Here is a 21,363-nt window from a genome sequence, read left to right as displayed (position 1 = left end):
TCATTCACCTGGTAATTTTCCATCTTTTTTCTTTTCACCTTTGCCACGCCCATCCCCCTTCAAACATAAAACCCCAGATAGCTTGGCATTGGTATAATCACCTTGCTGGGCTCATTAAAAGGAAAGGTAACATTGCTATTAGAACACTACAGAGGTTAAGAACTTTAACTTTACATTGTCTCTGTGCTAAAGTGAGGACAAGTGGAAAATCATGCATAAACTGGCTAGTGTTCATAATCATAGATTATACGCCAGTTTGTCTTTTATGTGGTGTTCATGATTATTTAATATCCAGATTGTTTAATAATAATATTATTTCCTAATTATGCCTCTATTAGGAATTAACATTTGTCTGGAGTGTCCACTCCAGTAGGGATAACAGAGGCTGTAAATAATGTAATGTATAAAACTGAGACAAAAAATAAATAGTGGTGTTTTTCTCCCGTCCCTCCTTTCTGCAGTGGAGAAAGTGGTTCTGGGAAAACTGAAGCCTGCAAACAAATAGTGAAGCACCTGACATGCAGATCCAGTTCCAGCAGGAGTACCTTTGATTCAAAGATAAAACATGTAAGTAGTATTTTGAGCTGCTTCAGAACATAGTATCAATATGTATTTTGACCAAGGAAAGATATTTTTGCTTAGAGGGAAACTGAATTTCATAGGCATGCTCACATAGGGCTTGATCCTGCCCTAGCTATTGAAATATTTTAGGTGCTTTGCATAAAATACAGATTAAAGGCTTCTTGCACTCTTGCATATTCAAGTCAATGGAGTTTTTTTTTGACTGACTTGAATAGGAGTAGGATCAAGTTCACATTAAGCTGAAGTGACTGGGCCAAAATGTGGAAGCCAGCTTTGCTAATAGGATTTTTGGTCATTTTGATTTTCATCCTTGCTTCTACCTATAGGGAATGTCTATAGTATAGGGCTCACCCTTAAACACATTCCTATTGCCTTCAATAACTAAATAAGGTTATGTCTGTGTCTATGCTGTTCCTTATATGCAGTGTTGCTGTAGCAGTGTTGGTCCCAGGACATTAGAGAGACAGAGTGAGGTAATATCTTTTATCGAACCAACTTCTGTTGGCAAAAGAGACAAGCTTTCAAACTTCCTCATCCACCTTCTCTATATTGGTGTTCCTTATGGCAAGTATAAAAAATACTGTGGAGTGAAGTAATCTTATAGGAGACAAAATTGGAAAGTTTTAAGGAAAATCGTGTCTTGGTGATACATATAGTACTTTCATTACTATTCTTTAACAGTCACTTGCAAAAGTATTATTTTTATTTACACACTATGTCAAAACCCCATTAAACCAGATCACTATAAACAGATCTAATTTTATTCCTCTAGTATGGCTTGTTTATTACATTTTAAAAGTGATTAACCATTTATTTTTAGCTATAAATTTAGCAAAATGTTTTCTATATGTTCTTAGTCATGTTTTGCCATTACACCAAAAAGGGATTGCAAAAGCTTACGTGAGGGTAGTGTTATCAGCCTTTATTTGGAAACTGTAACATAAATTTTTAAATAGATATAAGATGTACAAATTATATTTAATTTCATACCTGATTTCCACAACTGGATCAAATTCTGTCAGGAAAGCACAGGAACTGGCCACATGAATCTGACAGCGGAATCTATTTCTGTGACAGTAAATACTAAATACAAAGTTTTCATTCAGCTGGGCGGCGCAACTCACCTATCATTATACTGTTACAGCAGGAACACTATGGTTAAGGTTTAGATGGACGCTCCAGTCTAAACCACTTATTTTTGGGCTTTTAACTGTTTCCAAAATGACCTTTTGAGTTCAATGACTCATGCTTGGATTCAGTTCCGTTGCCTACCATATTGACCAATATTGTCTCATTATTTACTTGTACTCAGGACCAGCACTTCCATTAGGCGACCCTAGGTGGTCGCCTAGGGCGCCAGGATTCAGGGGATGGCATTTTGTGCACTCCTCATGGGGTGCACGGGAGCTTCCGGTTCCACTCCCGTCGCCGAAGAAGGACCTTCTGCCGACGTGCCGTGGAAAACAGTGGCAGGCAATTGAGCAGCTCAATGACTGCCACTGTCGCCTGCGGCATTTGAGTGGAGGGCCCTTCTTCGGCGGTGCGATGGGAGCGGAACCGGAAGGTCCTGCGTGCCCCGTGAGGAACGCACAAAATGCTGCCTCCTGAATTCTGCCTAGGGTGCCAGAAACTGGCGCCACTCCTGCTTGCTCTCCGCCCATTTGTCTATCTGTATCCATCTGTTCTCATAAGAGCATAAGAACGGCTGTACTGGTTAGACCAAAGGTCCATTTAGCCCAGTATCCTGTCTACTGACAGTGACCAATGCCAGGTGCCCCAGAGGGATTGAATCTAACAGGTAATGATTAAGTGATCTCTCTCCTGACATCCATCTCCACCCTCTGACAAACAGAGGCTAGGGACACCATTTCTTACCCATCCTGACTAATAGCCATTAAGAGACTTAACCTCCATAAATTTATCCAGTTCTCTTTTAAACGCTGTTATAGTCCTAGCCTTCACAACCTCCTCAAGCAAGGAGTTCCACAAGTTGACTGTGCGCTGTGAAGAAGAACTTCCTTTTATTTGTTTGAAACCTGCTGCCCATTAATTTCATTTGGTGGCCCTTAGCTCTTGTATTATGGGAATAAGTAAATAACTTTTCGTTATTTACTTTCTCCACATCACTCATGATTTTATATGCACCTCTATCATATCCCCACTTAGTCTCCTCTTTTCCAAGCTGAAAAGTCCTAGCCTCTTTAATCTCTCCTCATATGGGACCCGTTCCAAACCCCTAATCATTTTAGTTGCCCTTCTCTGAACCTTTTCTAAGGCCAGTATATCTTTGAGATGAGACCACATCTGTATGCAGTATTCAAGATGTGGGCATACCATTGATTTATATAAGGGCAATAATATATTCTCCATCTTAACCTCTATCCCCTTTTTAATGATTCCTAACATCCTGTTTGCTTTTTTGACCACCGCTGCACACTGCATGGACATCTTCAGAGAACTATCCACAGTGACTCAAGATCTTTTTCCTGATTAGTTGTAGCTAAATTAGCCCCCCATCATATTGTATGTATAGTTGGAGTTTTTTTCCAATGTGCATTACTTTACATTTATCCACATTACATTTCATTTGCCATTTTGTTGCCCAATCACTTAGTTTTGTGAAATCTTTTTGAAGTTCACAGTTTGCTTTGGTCTTAACTATCTTGAGCAGTTTAGTATCATCTGCAAACTTTGCCACCTCACTTTTTACCCCTTTCTCCAGATCATTTATGAATAACTTGAACAGGGTTGGTCCTAGGACTGACCCTGGGGAACACCACTAGTTACCCCTCTCCATTTATTCCTACCCTTCTGTTTACAGTGTAAACTATTTGCACCAGGGTCTGTTCTATGTTTTTATTGTGCCTAGCACAATGGGGTCCTGGTTCATGATGGGGGCTCCTATGCACTATGGGAATACAAATAATAACAGATGATTGGCTATTGGAAAACAGCTGCATTCATATTTCAATAATTGTATATTGAAATCTGATTACACTGAAATAATCACAGCTGAGTTTACTTAAGGCATTATACATTCAAACAAACAAAGCCACAGTCTGGAAATCCAAATATTAAAGTGCTCAGAAAAGTGTTGACTTTATTGTGTGGTACCAGTGCAATGCAGAGAGGTCTGAATCACTGGTGATACTTTTTAAAATACATGCTTTAATACAGATGATCAATGAAACTGTGTTCATGTTACAGTGGGAAGTATAACTTTCAGTTTTTTGCATTTAAATTCTCCTGTTTGATGTTGTATTAGCATAGTTTTATACAAGTAACAAAGCCTTAGATCATTATGTTAAACACAATAGGTCAAATCTAAAGCTGGTGTACATCAGAATGACTCTGCTGACTTCAGTGGACCTAAACTGATTTGCTCCAGCTGAAGGCCTGGCCCATAAATCCTACTCCTGTATTTTAACTCAGTTATGATTTTAAAATCCAGATCAGATCTTCTATCGCTTTTCCTTTCCTAAAATTCAGATTAAATAATAAATATTTATTCTGAGTCCTCTGGTTCTTGGTAACTGGGAAAATGACCAGCATGGTCCACTGGATAAGGAACTGGAATAGGAGTCAGGAAACTTGGGTTCTGCTCCTGACACTGGCTTGGTCTCTGTCATTGGTCCAACTTCTACCAACACCCATGCAGGTGGAATTCAGATCAGTTAAGATGCTTTCCATAAAAAGTAAATGAGTACATGTGGTAACAGGCAAGCAAATTTGGTTTTCACTTTAATTTACTTTAGGAAGTACTGGTAAGCATGATAAGCTAAATTCATACCTACAGCAGCTATGCATAACTCCATTAAAATTAGTACAGTTCTATCTCTTTACACGAGTGCTTAATTAGTCTCACTGGGCCAAATTCATCCTTCATAGAATTCTATTGAAGTTACAGAACTAAATTAGCCAATTTGCTGCTGCCATCTACTGGACAAATAGCTAATTAAATTTCTAATATTTCAAGGCTATGTTTTAGTGATTGGTATTGTTAGTAAAAGTCATGGACAGGTCACAGGCAGTAAACAAAAATTTGCAGACCATGACTTGTCCGAGACTTGCACTATAACCTCTGACTACTGGTGCTAGGGTGGGGGGCGAGCAGCAGCGTGCAGCCTGGGACACCTGCTTCTGCTGCGGGGGAGGGGTTGGTGACGCTGGTAGGCTCCCTGACAGTGGCAACATGTCCCTTGGCTCCTATATGGAGGCACATCTAGTGGAGCTCTGTGCGCTGCCCCGCCCTGAGCATTGGCTTTGAAGCTCTCATTGGCTGGGAACTGCGGCCAATGGAAGCTGTGGGGGTGGTGCCTGTGAAGGGAGGCAGTGCACAGAGCCCCACTGGCCATGCCTCCACTTAGGACGGAGCTGGGGGACATGTTGCTGCTTCCCCAAGGTAAGCAATGTCCAGAGTCCTCATCCCCTCCCATGGTCCAACTCCCTGCCCCAGCCATGAGCCCCTCCCACACCCACACTCCTGATGCTCCAGGTGGGGGGCACAGTGGCCCGAGACTGCCCTACTAGCAGATGGTGCGGCTGGCCAAGGGACTGCCCGAGCTGCTCAGGCAGCCCACAGGCCAGCCATACCAGCTGCTGCAGAAGTCATAGTCGTCACGGAATCCATGACTTCTGTGACAGACTCACAACCTTAGGCATGATTTTCTACAGCCTTGCACTTGTGTAGTAAAATAGTAGTGCATTATACTCAAGTTTTCCAAGGTGCAAATGACAATGCAAGGTGCAAATTAGTTCTGAGTCAGGCTCTCCGTCTAGTTAAAACAACATACTAAAGTGATGGTTTAGATAATACTTAGTCCTGCCATGATTGCAGGGAACTGGACTAGATGTCCTTTCAAGGTCCCTTCCAGGCCTTTGATTCTATATGATATCTAGTGACTTAAATACACAGGGAATCACACAACCCCCTGCTCAACCAAATGAGAACACACACTTCTATTGTAAGACTTTTAAAAATATATATTTTAAAAAGGTGTAAAAATGGCACCTGGATTGATCACTGCATGTTATATCTGTACCAGTCGTTTGTGTGTGTGAGAGAAAAGTGAAACTTATTTTCTCTGCAAAATATGGTATTTAAAAATAATTTGCCCAGTAAATTGAATCAAGGAGAGCTGCCATCAAATAGTAATAGTAATAATAAAATAATAATAATAATAATAATGCTGGATTCATCTGTCTTACACTGGTTTAAATCAGGAGTAACTCTATATGAAGTCAATAAGCCAGATTGTCTCCCTCACTCCAGCCCCTTTGTGTGATAGTCTAATGGTGCACAGGGGCCATAAAGCTGCTAGATTTCCCCATCTGAGGAGGTCCCCAACTGGCACATAGCCAGCATAGCCGGTTTCTGAGATACCCCTATTGCAACCCCTAAGCAATCATGGGCAGGGGGCTAGCTGGAATGTTACTGCATGGGGAGCCATAGCCTGCTCGTATTCTTTAGATCATCTCTGAGGCTGCCCTAACTGGCATGCAGCTAGACTGAGGATCAGGAAGCCACAACCAGCAGATACTGGTACATCAGAACCTGACTCAATGGAGTTGTGTTAATACAAAACTAGGGTAAGTGACTTTATTTCTAGGATGTGGCTCTTCCTCCTGACCTCTACCACTCTGTCAAAGGTTTTTTGCAGTGTTGTTGTAGCCTTGCTGGTGCCAGGATATTAGAGAGAGGCAAGGTGGGTGAGGTAATATCTTTATTGGACAAACTTCTGTTGGTGAGAAAGACAAGCTTTCGAGGTTACAGAGACTTCTTCAGGTCTGGGAAAGGTACTCAGAGCATCACAGCTAACTACAAGGTGGAACAGATTGTTAAGCATAAGGAGTTAACATATGTTGCAAGAGACCATTCAGAATGAAGTGGGCAGTTAATATCTCTGCAGTCCTAGCACAAAGGAGTATTAGAGGGTTACAGATTGTTATAATGAGCCATAATCTGGTGTCTTTACTGAGTCCATGATTTTTAGTGCCTAACAAAGTTGTTATTTTAAGTTCCCAGGCTCATCTTTTGAAGGTATTATGCAGGTTTCCTTTGAGCTTGTCTTTTTCACCAACAGAAGTTGGTCCAATAAAAGATATCACCTCACCCACTTTGTCTCTTACAAAGGCTTTGTCCTTTGAGTCTTCCTTATTTCTCTATGAACCTCGGCAAAGAGTTTCAGAAATAAAAGCACTATTTAGGCACACAAACAACTGGCCTGATTTCAAGTATTGTGCACCCAACAGTTGCCACTGAAGCCTTCTGAAACTCTTTGTTTACTTCCTGTCATATTGTCACTTCACTACCTTTATATTTTATTGCAGGTAAACTGTATCTTGGAGGCTTTTGGACATGCTAAAACAACCCTGAATGATTTGTCCAGCTGTTTTATAAAATATTTTGAGCTGCAGTTCTGTGAGAAGAAAAAAGTATTAACTGGAGGTAAGTATTATATTACAGTTGCATTTAGAAGACTACCGCATCTGAGTCCCATTATGCTAGGCATATAGAAAATGATGGTCCCTGACCTAAAATGCTAATTATCCAAAAGACCAGATGTAGTAGGCAGATGAGACAAGCGGGATTGTGGTATGAGGCAAAGGAGACAAAATCATAAAAAATACTGGCTAATAATTACACAAATGCTAATCAGCAGCAGGAATCATAAGTACAGAATGAAAAAGAAGCTACCTGTTCTACTTACCCACTAGAGGGCAGATAAACACAAGGAAAAAAATTGTGGAATACCTCCTATATTTTAAAGAAAGCTATATTTCTATATATGTTTGTGGTTTTTTTTTAAAGAGAAGGTGATGCATTTACTTTTCTAATGAAATTAAAAATAAGTAAAGGATCATTAACGTAGATTACAGCATTGGTAATTAGGGTTATAGGATGTACTTTAATATCTCCTAAACCCTTATGGCTTCTTTTTATAAAGGGAGTTTCAGACAAGAAAAGTATTAAATATTTGTGAAGTGTGAGCCACAGTGAACATCATGGGCTAAACTTGCTCCTTGAATGCATTGTGGGGCTCCCACTGAGTGTATTTAGAACTGATTCATTCTTTTGCTGGCAGAAATTGGCTCCATGAATTTACTTTGATAATGTTATTTTCAGTCTTGAAAAATGGTATTGAAGAAAGAGCCCAACATTAGGGGTAGATTTTGACTTGGGGTATAGGGAAAGTAAGAGTCCACTCTTATAGGTTCCTAGACTGTATGTCTGGGTGCACATGAATAGGTGGGAGCTTGCTAATTCCCCACAAAAGCTGGTTGGTGAGAAGGATAGAGAGTGGGCATAACTTTGGCATCATCCTCAGTACACTGGCCAGCAAAGCTGGGCTATCCAGAGGAGGTTGTAGTTTGATGGAAATACAGGCCATTGGCTAGAGAAAGAGGTAAGCATGGAGGGAATTGCATCTCTCAGAGACACAATTCCCTGAACTTCTCCTGGAGTGGCACAGCTATGTGGTAAAAGCTACAGTCTAGCTTCTGGGTAAATTAGACTTGTCCTCACGATTCCAAAATAATGGATTTTTTAAAAACATTCTAAATTAGTCTGTGCTTTCAGAGAAGTTCCTTAAGTACATTTCTCTGGGTATATTTCAGTTCACAGAAATAAGGACAAAAAAAATCTCATTTCAATTTCTCCGGGAGAGCTCACTGCACTTTAGTAAAATTAGAAGGTTTATTCTTTTCCCTTCATGATGAAAATATCATGGTGTGTGTAACCAAAAGGATTTTTTCCAGTAGGAATATGATACTTAAGAAAATATAAAACTAAGATGAGTAAAAAAGGTTTCTCATTTATAAATCACTGCAGGATGATTTGAAGAAAGAAGGTGTTTTAAACAGCAACGTGGACTAAAACTACATTTTGACTTGAGGTTGTAAGATTAAAGCTAAAGATTGTAGAACCCAGGTTTTAAAAATTCTATATTTAATATATCTTTAACTGAAGTCAATAGAACTACTCCATGTATAACTAACACACACAGAGAGAGAGACCTAGATTAAAATATTAAGGTTGCAAAGTCAAGCAGTCAGAAGTTAGGAAGTGCCAGATTAAGGTTGCCTACACATTATATAATACAGCCTTTAATTACATGATCCTAGACTAAATATACCAGGCCTTTGTGGCCCCCTGCTCAATGCCCCAGTGCTCTGCTGCACCCCACCCCAGGAAATAGTTCTGAGAAGAAAAGAGCAGCTAGTATTACATCTCCACACTTGCCTAGAGAGGCATCCCAGGAGCAGCCATTCTGGGAGCCATTGAGATCTGGTCCTGTAGCAGCTAGAAGGCCTAGGGACCAGCACCAGCCAGTCTAGGCCCAGCAGGCCAAACTAAAGGGAGGTGCTTGCTGCTAGCAAGACAGTTCCTGGCTGTAACCTGAGGAGTGAAGAAGGATGCTTCCTAGGCCACAGTTAAAGGAACCAGGCCAGGCCAGGGCCTGTTTGTGGCCACAGTTAGGGACAGGAGTGCAGGAGAAACCCTGCTGAGTTGATTGAGGAAAGGGAATTAAGCTCAGATGGGTAAGAAACGATTGTGTTTTCTAATTGGTGCTGAAGGGCAAGGAACTTATTATTTGAGTTTGTGGTACCCAGGAAGGAGGTTGGACTGTGTGACCCAGCTGGAGAGCTGAGCCACAGAAGACCTGCAGAGGACAGAAAGAGCTGAAAAAAATGGCACTACTGTGCAAGGACACCAGGGGTTGCTTAAAGTAGTGAGTGCAACTCACCAAAATATGATACCAAAAGCAGAATGTGAGGAGGGATCATAATACAAAACAATGCTCAAGCAAGAGATCTCTGATATCTTGAATCTGCAGATGAAGCAGCAGCAACAAGTTCAGGAACATGGGTCTCAGGCTTGGTAGGGAGCCCAGATGACAATGTCCAGATAGGCCCAGCCATCACAGACACCAAAGGGGAGGAAATCAGACAGTACTGCCAATGAGGCAGGTACTGTGGGCAAGAGGCACCTGCATGTTGGGTTTGCCCCTGAAGTAACAGAGATAAAAGGAATTATTGGTGGGTGCTGAGTACTGAAGCACCCAGGGGAGTACTGGATCACAAAGGATACCTGCTCTCAGATGCCAGAGACTTTGATGGTGTTAGAGACTGACAAAACACAGTCCCAGAGCCAAGAAGAATGAAGTACCAAAGGTAATGTGTGTGGGGAGCTAGAGTGTGTAGAGAGACAATCTGGCAAGGATTTTGAACTGGAAATAGAGGGGACCTCACTGGGGGGGGGTATGAAAAATAGTGTAACAAGACAAATTTAAGGTATAGAAGTCAAGACCAGTGCTCTATCACATGGTTCACTGTTCCTCTGTTTATCAGGGATATATGGTGATGTCTCCTTTAGCCACCGGGCAGGAGAGTTTCAGAAGTTTGAAGGGCCTGATGCAGGAGCTTAAAAAAAAACCACGAAAACAGGGTTTTCCTCAGGAAAAAGCCAGAGTTAGCGACTAAGAGGCCCAACAGTTAAGGGTGCAGATCTAACACCTGTAAGGACAGATGATGGCTAAAATACTCCAGGCTTTGGATGACTGCACATCTGAAAATGGTGGCAAAGGCCAGAAACCACCTGATTGGGAAGGACCAGCATGGTGGTGGCCAATACATAAGACCATAGAATCCTTATTTTAGAAGAGAAGCAGGGCTCAAATCAAAGCGGCAAAGCAATAGCATTACTTGGGGGGATAACTGAGTTAGGAAAGCAAATACAGGTCTCAGACCAGTAGGAGATATGATGATGTCCAAATACAGATCTTCCCTCCCTTCTTTTGAGGTGAGAGTAGTGCGGCTGGAACAGCTATAGATCAGAGTCCAAGAAATGCCAGGCAAATGGCTACTAGACAGATAAGGGGAAGAGGGAATCAGTTGACAGGACAAGTTCCCGGGAACTGAAACAGGAGGAACATGGGCTAGAACTACTGATGGAAGCCTTTTGCAAAGGGCAGCCACACAGATTTAACCAACCAAGAGAAGTGAAAGACACTGAGAATGGGGATAGTGCAGGGCCACATTGAAGCAGCTGCTACACCGGGAATAGAAGAAAGCAAACAAGCTGAGAGAGAGCCAGGCCAACAATCAGATTCAAGCACCAGTCCTTCCCCAGTCATGCATCTACTTTTGGAAATGGGGCTAAAATCGGAGATGGAAAAGGAAGAAAAAAGGCTGCTAAAGAGGCTGCAAAGTCTGCAGATAGCAAAGCAGGCTGAAACTTCCTGACTCCAAGAAGAGCTGGACATGGAGGAGCTAAAGGAGAAGCAAATAATTTCCAGCAACTACAGATGAGAAGGAAGCTGTTTACATTGACAGTAGGTCCAAGATCAAGGAGATCCAGCAGAGGAAGGATGAAGAGCTGAAATTTCTGCAGTTTTATAACCTGAAACTGCAACAGGACAGACAGCTACGTAGAATGTCTCTAAAGTGCAAGGCTATCTACAAAGCTAGCGAAAGGAACATGAAGTGGCTCTGCAAGCCCTCCAGATGTGGCACTGGAGACCCAGCAGATGAGTTTGCAAGAGTAAAATGTAATGCTCAGCCTGGGGCTTCAGCAGCAACAGAATTAGAACAAATTGTTCATAGGCAAATGGGACAACTTCAACACCCAGCTCCAAGAATCATTCTGATCCAATAACCAGCTCAACAAGTAGCCAGTAACAAATTGAGAGGACAGAGAATGATGACCCAGGAGAGAGCAGAGAGTTGTAATAAGCACATAAGCATGGACATGGAAGTAGGAAGCTTGGTGACAGTTGAGCAAGAAACTTACATCCCCATAAGGGAGTGGGGTAAGTATTCAGGTACTGCACTGCATACCAATACTATAGAGGCTGCAGTGATACAGTAGCCTCTGGCTACTCAAAAAACCCAACCACTAACAGAGTGGAGAGAAAGAGAAGACAAGGTCACTGCATCTGATGAAGTCAAGGAGGGAGTCATGGCATAACTCAGCCTCCTAAAGGGCCAAAAGGCACTATTCTTGTAGGAGCTAGAGACTGGGTTCCGGCTCAAGCCATAAAGTGACAGCAAGAGTCAGCCCACCCAAGGAGGAAGGCGGAGGGCAACAAACAGCAGCATTTGCTACTACAGAAGGAATTGAGGGAACTTCATGAAACATTAAGACCAGTGATAAGAGAATCAAATTATTAGAAAGTGAGAAGGCAGCCAGTGGGGGGAATTGAGCTCCAAGGAATGTCAGGCACACGACAAACAGGCTGAGGCAGTACTCAGATCTCTAAAAGGAAAGCTGCCAGACTGACAAGGTAAAATGGAAAGCCCAAGAAGGAGCCACAGTGCAAGAAGAGGAGCTGATGCTTCCCTCCGAGCACAGAGATTTGGAAACATCAACACAAGGCCCTAGTAAAAGGGGAGCTGAAAGGAAGACTAGCCTAAAAGTAAAAAAGTGAGGGGAGAACAACAAAAATGATTTTCCAACAGGTAACATCACACAGAATGTTATGTGGGTCCAAGAGGCTCAGAAATGGGCTCTCATAAGCTCTTTACTGAAGGCCATAGGAAATAAGGTGTGATTTGGTAATAAATTAGAAATCCTAGGAGGGAGTTGAATTGGATAAAAAAGTCTGTCCAAAGGCTGTGCATGTGAGTATATGCCAGAAGGCTGTTGAGACAGAGACAGAGAAGCAGTCTTGCACAGTGCTGTTGGTTACCGCCGATGCTGTCGGAGGACTAGACTTACAAGATGTGCAACTTATTTTGAAAGACATACTGAATACTACCTGACTTGTAGTATTGTCATAGTCACTGATGAGACTAGAAAAATTATTAAAGGGCTGACAGACTTCCTTGAGGCAGCCAAACAAGAACTGTCCCTATGGCTGGAAGAAATGATCAAAGGAGGCAAATAGGCCAGTAGCCCTATAGAAGATAGTCAATGGGATCACCCTGCTTGAACCCATATAGGCATGGGCAGGTAATTGATTGTACCCTGGGAAGGGCAAAGGTCATGGAAAAAGAAAAAGGGATGTTACTCTTGGACAAGACCAAACACCCTGGTTCCTTTCTGCAGGGGGAGGCATGTGACAGGGTGTACCAGGTCTTTGTGACCCCCTACTGGAGTCCATGATGGTCTGCTGTACCTCACCTCAGGAAATAGTTCTGAGAGGAAGAGAGCAGCTAATATTTGATCTGAAGGCTTGCCTAGAGAGGCATCCTGGGAGCCATTGAAATGTGGTCCCCCAGCCACGAGAAGGGCTAATGACCAGCAGCAGCCAATCAAGGCCTAGCAGGGTGAAAAAAGGAGCTGCCTGCTGCTAGCAAGACAGTTCCAGGCTGGAACCTGTGGAGTGAGGAAGAATGCTTCTTAAGTGTTGTGATGTATGCACATCCTGTCCCGCTTTTTTGGGGTGGATCAGGGTTGTGTGGTTACCATGATTACAGTCTACCAGACTGTCCTTGAACTCAAGATAGTGTGGCCCAATGGCCAGAATCCATGTGGCTGCCTCCAAAGGGAGGTGTCAGCTGTGGTAGGGGGACACTGGCCCACCTGAATCCACTGGGTCCCAGCCCAAGGCCCTGTCAGCAGCAAGTCCACCCAGTCAGCAGGGATTCTACTGCAACACACTGACTTTACATGGGTGGGAGATACCACTCACTCCACCTCCCTGGGCTTCTTCCTAGTAGTCCATATGACGCTGTAGTCCATATGTCGTCGGGGTCTCCGAGTTAACTGGCATGGGTAGCTCTCTGGATCCCTGACTCCCACCAATCAACTTTAGGTAGCAGGTCTCCAGTTGAGTCCTCAGGATCTCTGGTTCCTGCAGTCGAGCGATAGAGGCTCTTAGCCTGGAGCCTCCACCAACCATGCTTCCTCCTCAGTGGCCAGCCCAGACTGAGCTGAGCTGCTCTCCTTTATACTAGCATAACAGTTGGAGTACCCCATCACACTAGGCCATAGCCTAATCAGGGCCTGTTTGTGGCCACAACTAAGGGTAGGAACCCTGCTGAATTGATTATGGGAAAAGAATTAAGCCCCAAAATGTAAAAAAATATTTTAGTTATAGTTGATCATGACGGGCAAGGAACTTTCAATTTGAACGTATTGTACCTGAGAAAGGGTTTGGACTCTGAACTGGCCAGAAGGCCAACACAGACAAGACATGCATAGGCTGACAGCCTGCAGAGGGCATCCTGGAGCTGAAGAAGATAGCAGCTCTGCTGCAGACACCAGGGGGCACTTAAAGAAGTGAGTGCAACCCACCACATGATCATGTGCTGTTTTTGTCCACAGGACAAAGAATGGAGATGCTCACTGATAAGCAGCTATTATATATTTTGTTTTATCCTTATTGTTCAATGTGTGGCCCCATGCTTTAAATGTACTGCACACTATTCAAACCCTGCTCTGAAAACAGAATTTCCTCGTGGACTTTCCTATGGCGCTCATCATTAGAGTATCTGCCTGCTTCACAAACATTTATTTAACACCCCTATGAGCTGAGATGGTATTATCTCAATTTTGCAGATGCAGAATAGAACCACTGAGACATGAAGGTCAAAAGTCTCTACTAATTTTGAGTACTCCATCTGAGATGTCTGGGATCTGGTTTGTTTGTTTTTTTTTTTTTTTTTTTTGGTTTTCCCAGAATACACATTCTTAGCTGACTGATCTGGGGCCACACATTGAACCAGCTTTCTCCACCCATGAATTACATCCAGCTAAACTCTCAGGCTCTGATTCAAGATTGTTACTTCAATTTTATACCACTGTAGCTCTGTTGATTTCAGTGGTTGGAATAATATATTGGTGAGTCAGGTCCATTAAACATATATTAACATGTAACTTACACTTGGTTGCACATCACCTCTGAATTTGGCCCAGTGACTCTTACTGAGTCTGAGGGAGTTTAAGATGTAGTCATCATTTACATGCCAGGGTGCCAGAAAACAAGGAATGTAGCAGGAAAAGTGGTTAATGTTGTTGTTAGTAGCTGTAAGCTGAAATAGGCCATCTTACTGCAGTTTTTTCAGTGAAGTTAGACCTGATTTATACCACTTTGAGAAGAGGATCAGGCCCATTGTATTGAACTGTAGATTAAAACCCACTCAGTGATTTTGTGTGTCTCTACGGAAGAGCATTTGCAGCAATATTTACCAACTCTTGCACTGTTTAAACATGCATGAACAGTGTAAATATCAAAAGCACCAGATTCTCTTGAGATGTGATTTTATAACTGACATTTATGCAAACAGGGACAAATGCAGCTGGTTTGTAAACAAAACTTTAAAAAATAGGTCACGACTAGCAAGATTTTAGATTGTTTAGAAACCTTAATGAAAGATGTTTTGTTATGAGGTCTGACTCAAGGCAAATCATAGAAGATGCATGATGAGGTGCAACAAGAACTGAGAATGCTTAACGAAATTACAGCCAATAATTCAATGTGAAGAAAGTGAGTAAGCCTCCAAAATAATATTCATCCTTACAGTAGTTTGTTATCACAAGTGATTCAACATATGAGAAAGGACCTACATTTTACATCAGAAAACATCTCATCCATTTTGGCGACTTAGTACAGTTATGCTTTATACCATAGAAACAGGAGTAATTTGCTCATCTCCATGCCCCAAATATTTTGAGAAACAAATTTTAAGGCTGCTTCATGTTCCTTCCCTGCATGTGAATGGAGTATCACTGAGACTGCTTGACCCACTAGCCTGGGCTGCCTTTCACCCTGTAATGCTGTGACAAGCTGCTGACACTCCTGGTCTCACACTTTCACCAGCACACAGTTAGTGACATACCCAGCTGCAGAAACACACAGACACTGAAATCAGCTAAGGAATTGCCCAATACTCAAATGTATACCCCCCTCTAGAGAGTAAACCCAAAATTGTGCTGTCTTGCACTGCAGAGAGAACTGTACAGCGTAAGCTCATGAAATTCACCCCCTCCCTCAGTGGAGAGGGATATACCCAGCTTTCTGCCCCAAGTTATGATTTCTACATGCACTGGTTTTAGACAAAACAAAACAAGTTTATTAACTACAAAGATTTTAAGTGATTATAAGGGATAGCAAACAGATCACAACCCTCTAGCCTGGGTTCAGCCCTTCCCTCTAGTTCAGTCCTTTTGTTTCTCAGTTGTTTCCAGCAGTCCTCTTTCTTGGGTAGGGAGTCAGTGAAGAATGAACCATGATGATGTCACTCCCCTGCCTTAAATAGTTTTTGAATATGGTGGGAATCCTTTGTCTCCCAGGTTGATTCCCAACCCCAGTCAGTGGAAAAACACTAGTATCATCATGGAGTCTAAGAAGAAAACAAAGAAAGAAGAAGTGGGACCGCTATACACTGAGGATGGAATGGAGGTTAAGGATAACCTAGGCATGGCCCAACATCTAAACAAGTACTTTGCCTCAGTTTTTAATAAGACTAGTGAGGAATCTAGTGATGATGGAGGGATGATAAACAGGAATGAGGATATGGAAGTGGATATTACCGCAACTGAGGTAGAGGCCGTACTTGAACAGCTCAATGGGACAAAGTCGGAGGGCCCGGACAATCTCCATCCGAGGATATTAAAGGAACTGGCCCGTGAAATTGCGAGCCCGTTAGCGAGAATTTTTAAGCAATCGATAAACTCGGGGGTTGTGCCGTATGACTGGAGGATTGCTAATGTAGTTCCTATTTTTAAGAAAGGGAATAAAAGTGATCCGGGTAATTATAGGCCTGTTAGCTTGACATCTGTAGTATGTAAGGTCTTGGAAAAAATTTTAAGGGAGAAAGTAGTTAAGGACATAGAGGTCAATGGTAATTGGGACGAATTGCAACACGGATTTACTAAAGGTAGATCGTGTCAAACCAATCTGATCTCCTTCTTTGAGAAGGTGACGGATTACTTAGATAAAGGAAATGCGGTAGATATAATTTACCTAGATTTCAGTAAGGCGTTCGACACGGTTCCGCGTGGGGAACTGTTAGTTAAATTGGAAAAGATGGGGATGAATATGAAAGTTGTAAGGTGGATAAGGAACTGGTTAAAGGGGAGACTCCAGCGGGTCGTTTTGAAAAGTGAACTGTCAGGCTGGATGGAGGTCACTAGTGGAGTCCCTCAAGGATCGGTTTTGGTACCGATCTTATTTAACCTTTTTATTACTGACCTTGGCACAAAGAGCGGGAATGTGCTAATAAAGTTTGCGGATGACACAAAGCTGGGGGGTATTGCTAACACGGAGAAGGACAGGGATACTATTCAGGAAGATCTGAACCACCTTGTAAACTGTAGTAATAGAAATAGGATGAAATACAATAGTGAAAAGTGCAAGGTCATGCACTTAGGAATTAATAATAAGAATTTTGGATATATGTTGGGGGCGCGTCAGTTGGAAGCGACGGAGGAGGAGAAGGACCTTGGGGTACTGGTTGACAGCAGGATGACTATGAGTTGCCAATGTGATACGGCTGTTAAAAAAGCAAATGCGATTTTGGGATGCATCAGGCGGGGTATTTCCTGCAAGGATAAGGAGGTATTAGTACCGTTATATAAGGCGTTGATGAGACCCCATCTGGAATACTGTGTGCAGTTCTGGTGTCCCATGTTCAAGAAGGATGAATTCAAACTGGAACAGGTTCAGAGACGGGCTACAAGGATGATCCGAGGAATGGAAAACCTGCCTTATGAAAGGAGACTCAAAGAGCTTGGCTTGTTTAGCCTGGCCAAAAGAAGGCTGCGGGGGGATATGCTTGCTCTATATAAATATATCAGGAGGGTTAACGTTAGGGAGGGAGAGGAATTATTTAAGTTTAGTACTAATGTAGGCACGAGGACGAATGGGTATAAACTGGATATTAGGAAGTTTAGACTTGAAATTAGACGAAGGTTTCTAACCATTAGGGGAGTGAAGTTCTGGAACAGCCTTCCGAGGGAAGTAGTAGGGGCAAAAGACTTTTCTGGCTTTAAGACAAAGCTTGATAAGTATATGGAGGGGATGTTATGATAGGATCGTTAATTTGGGCAATTGATCTTGGATTACCACCAGATAGGTCTGCTCAATGGTCTGCGGGGAGATGTTGGATGGGATGGGAACTGAGTTACTGCAGAGAATTCCTTCTTGGGTGCTGGCTGGTGAGTCTTGCCCACATGCTCAGGGTTTAGCTGATCGCCATATTTGGGGTCGGGAAGGAATTTTCCTCCAGGGTGGATTGGCAGGGGCCCTGGAGGTTTTTCGCCTTCCCCTGCAGCGTGGGGCATGGGTCGCTTGCTGGTGGATTCTCTGCAGCTTGAGGTCTTCAAACCAATTTTGAGGATTTCAATAACTCGGTCCTGGGTTAGGGGTTGTTATAAAATTGGATGGGTGGGGTTCTGTGGCCTGCCTTGTGCAGGAGGTCAGACTAGATGACCATATTGGTCCCTTCTGACCTATGAGTCTATGAATCTATGAGACTTGGTCACATGTCCCTGCAGCCATAACTCAGAGGCTGTTTGAGGCAGGTGGATGATTAGCATCTTCTAAAACCTATTCTCCCAAATTGCTCTTCTCAGCGAGCCATCTAGACTGATTGCATTCTCTCTAGTGGGCATTCCCCAAGTGTTAACACATTTGTAATAGATGCATAGACAATATTCCTAGCTTCAGATACAAACATGATATATGCATGCAAGTAGGCTAATCATATTCAATAAATCATAACCTTTCCAATGATATCTCACATGTCTTATCTTGCACAAAATACATCATAATTTTGCCATACCCATAGTAATATTACTATGAAGAATATGGAGCATAATGCCACAGAACGAGTGTTAGGTTTCTAAAGTTAGCTCCAGCACTCAACCCAAGGTTTAAGAATCTGCAGTGCCTTCCAAAATCTGAGAGGGACTGTAACGGGGTGGGACTCACCACATAGTGCCTCCTGCTGGTGACTCTGGGAATTAGCTCTGTCTGGCAGAGCGCCGCCCCCGGTGGTGTCTCGTCCATCTTTCTGCCTTCCTTTGGCTTCTCTGGACCCGCGTTGCTCCCTCCTCGGCGGCGTCCTCTTCAAGGCCACTGCCCTCCAGCAGTGCCCCTTAGTCCATCTGCACCCCCTTCCGGGGGTTGGTAATCAGCAGTCCCACACCCCAGCCACCATGTCCAACCACCCTTTGAGTCCAATCCCTCTTGTCAGGGATCTGGCATAGTACAATGGCTGCTTCCTATTGCCAATGGCTGGGTGTACCGCAAGGGAGGTAGGGGGGACCCAGGCCCACCCTCTACTGTGGATTCTGGCCCAGGAACCCTCTGGCGGCAGCCTCCCTGTCCTTCTCTCCCCTCGTCTGTCTGCTTCCCTGGGCCGCTTCCCCTATGGCCCCTTGCACCCATTAGGCCCTTCCCTTCAGGGCCTGCACCCTGGCGGCTATGGGCTCAAGCTCTCTAGCCTCCCTGAGCCTGGCCAACATAGCGCTGTCCACAGTGCTAGACTCCACCTTTGAAGACTGACCTTCCCCTCTCAAAGGCCTGGGACAGACTCCCTGCTCCCTTCCTGGGCAGCCTTCTTATAGGGCTGAGCCTGGCCCTGATTGGCGGTCTCCAAACTGGGCCCTGATTGGCTTACCATAAGCCCTTCTCTAATTGGCTCCATGTCTGCACAGGTGCCCTGGCCTGCCTCAGCCCACAGTCACAGGGAGTGGGGCAGTCTGCCCCACTACAGGGACAAAGTGTGGAACATGCACTCAGCAGTCTTAAAAGAGCAACACACTGATGCAGGCTCTAAAGTGTTACATTGTTTTGTTTTTGAGTGCAGTTATGCATCCAAAAAAAATCTACATTTGTAAGTTGCACTTACATGATAAAGAGATTGTATGAGGTAAATTGAGAAAATAATATTTATTTTACCTTTTTTACAGTGCAAATATTTGTAATAAAATAAATCATATAAAATGAGCAATGTATACTTTGTATTCTGCATAGTAATTGAAATCAATATATTTGAAAATGTAGAAAAACATCCAATCATATTTATAATAAATTTCAGTTGGTATTCTATTATTTTTAACAGTGCGATTAAAACTGTGATTAATTCATTTTTTTAATCGAGTTAACTTGTTTTGAGTTAATCGCTTGAGTTAACTGCAATTAACTGACAGCCCTAATTAGAAAGGACATTTTGCACCCTAAAAATGTGCCTTAGTGCACAGCTGAAAAATGGAAACTGATAGTTCTCATAAGTCAGGATCTTAAAAAATAACAAAATCCTGCAGTTGGTTTAAAGATACATGATTCCTATATCTTCTCTTCTCTTCTCTCTTCTCTTCTCTGTAGGGTCTTATACCTCCTTCAACACAATAGTATCTGAGGGCCTTCCTGTAGTACATTAAGTAATATCACTAACATCTGCCACATGTGGTTATTCTTTCTCTCATCTTCCGCCCAAGGTAAGAATAATGTATGCAGTTGGGTGTCTGTGTTTGATAGAGTTATTTGTCTTTCTTTTATATACACACTGCTATGGATTTATATTAGAGAAGGCAGGCCAAAGAAACACACCTTGCTTTTGGAGCAGAAATTGGTAAGCTTTCTGATGGTTCTTAGTTTCTGTGGAAATTCAAGGACCGTCACAAATCTCACCATCTTCTGATTCAAAAGAAAGGTGCATTTCTTTGATCTTGCCTTCTCTAATACAAACACATAATGTGTACATAATAAATAACCCTACCAAACCCAAACATCAACGGCTTCCAGCCAGCCCCTGAAAAAGCTCCATCTGCTTACAGATGAGGTTTACCCATATAGAAGAAAGTTCCATTTTGCCTGAGAAGCAGAGTTGTCGGTCACAGTCTACATGGAATCATAGAAATGTAGGACGAAAGAGACCTTGAGAGGTCATCTAGTCCATCCCCCAATGCTGAGGCCCGACCAAGTATACCTAGAGCATCCCTGAGAGGTGATTGTCTAACCTGTCCTTAAAAGCCTTCAATGATAGGATTCCACAACCTTGCTTGGTAACCTATTCTGGTACTTAAATTTTTCTAATTATAAGGATAATTTCCTAATATCTAACCTAAATCTCACTTGCTGCAGATTAAGCCAGTTATTTCTTGTTCTATCTTCAGTGCACATGGAAAACAATTGGATAACCATCCTCTTTCTAACAGCCCTTAACATATTTGAAAACTGGTATTGAGTCCCCTCTCAGTCTTCTTTTCTCAAGATTAAACATGCCCAGTGTTTTTTACCTTTTTTTTAGGTCAGGTTTTCTAAACTTCCTATCATTTTTGTTGTACTTCTCTAGACCCTCTCCAGCTCATCCACATCTTTCTTAAAAGTGTAGCTACCGAAACTGGAGACAATATTCCAGCTGATGCCTCATCAGTACTGAGTAGAGGGGAACAATAGTCTTTTTCACAACTGCATCACATTGCTGGTTCATATTCAATTTGTAATCCACTCTAACCCCCAGATCGCTTTCAGCAGTACTATTGCCTAGTCAGTCAATCCCCAATTTGTAATTGTTTGTTGATTTTTTTCCCCTTCCTAATGTAGAGCTTTGAACTTGTCTTTATTAAATTTCATCTCATAGACTTTAGGGCCAGAAGGGACCACCATGATCATCCAGTCTGACCTCCTGCACATTGCAGGCCACAGTACCTCTTCCACCCGCTCCTGTAATAGACCCATAACCTTCGGCTGATTTACTGAAGTCCTCAAATCATGATTTAAAGACTTCATGTAACAGAGATTCCACCATTTATACTAGTTTAAACCTGGAAGTGACCTGTGCTCTAGGTTGCAGAAATTTTGTTGAATTCAGACCAATTCTACAACT

General features: G+C 42.8%; 1 protein-coding gene across 2 annotated transcripts in view; it reads left to right on the top strand.

Annotated features, from left to right (window-relative positions):
- The window catches only part of MYO16 (myosin XVI), a 592,718-nt gene that overhangs the window by 354,321 nt on the left and 217,034 nt on the right, over positions 1–21,363 (top strand). For both annotated transcript variants that reach the window (XM_050946813.1, XM_050946805.1), the window contains exons 14-15: positions 462–567; positions 6,913–7,030. In XM_050946813.1, the coding sequence (XP_050802770.1) occupies positions 462–567; positions 6,913–7,030 (224 nt within the window). The remainder of the gene's footprint in view (positions 1–461; positions 568–6,912; positions 7,031–21,363) is intronic.

This window comes from Gopherus flavomarginatus, chromosome 1 (genome assembly GCF_025201925.1).
Source record: "Gopherus flavomarginatus isolate rGopFla2 chromosome 1, rGopFla2.mat.asm, whole genome shotgun sequence".
In the NCBI taxonomy this organism is placed as follows: domain Eukaryota; kingdom Metazoa; phylum Chordata; order Testudines; family Testudinidae; genus Gopherus; species Gopherus flavomarginatus.
The sequence above is the reverse complement of the archived record's forward strand: the minus strand, read 5'-3'. Positions and strand labels throughout refer to the sequence as shown.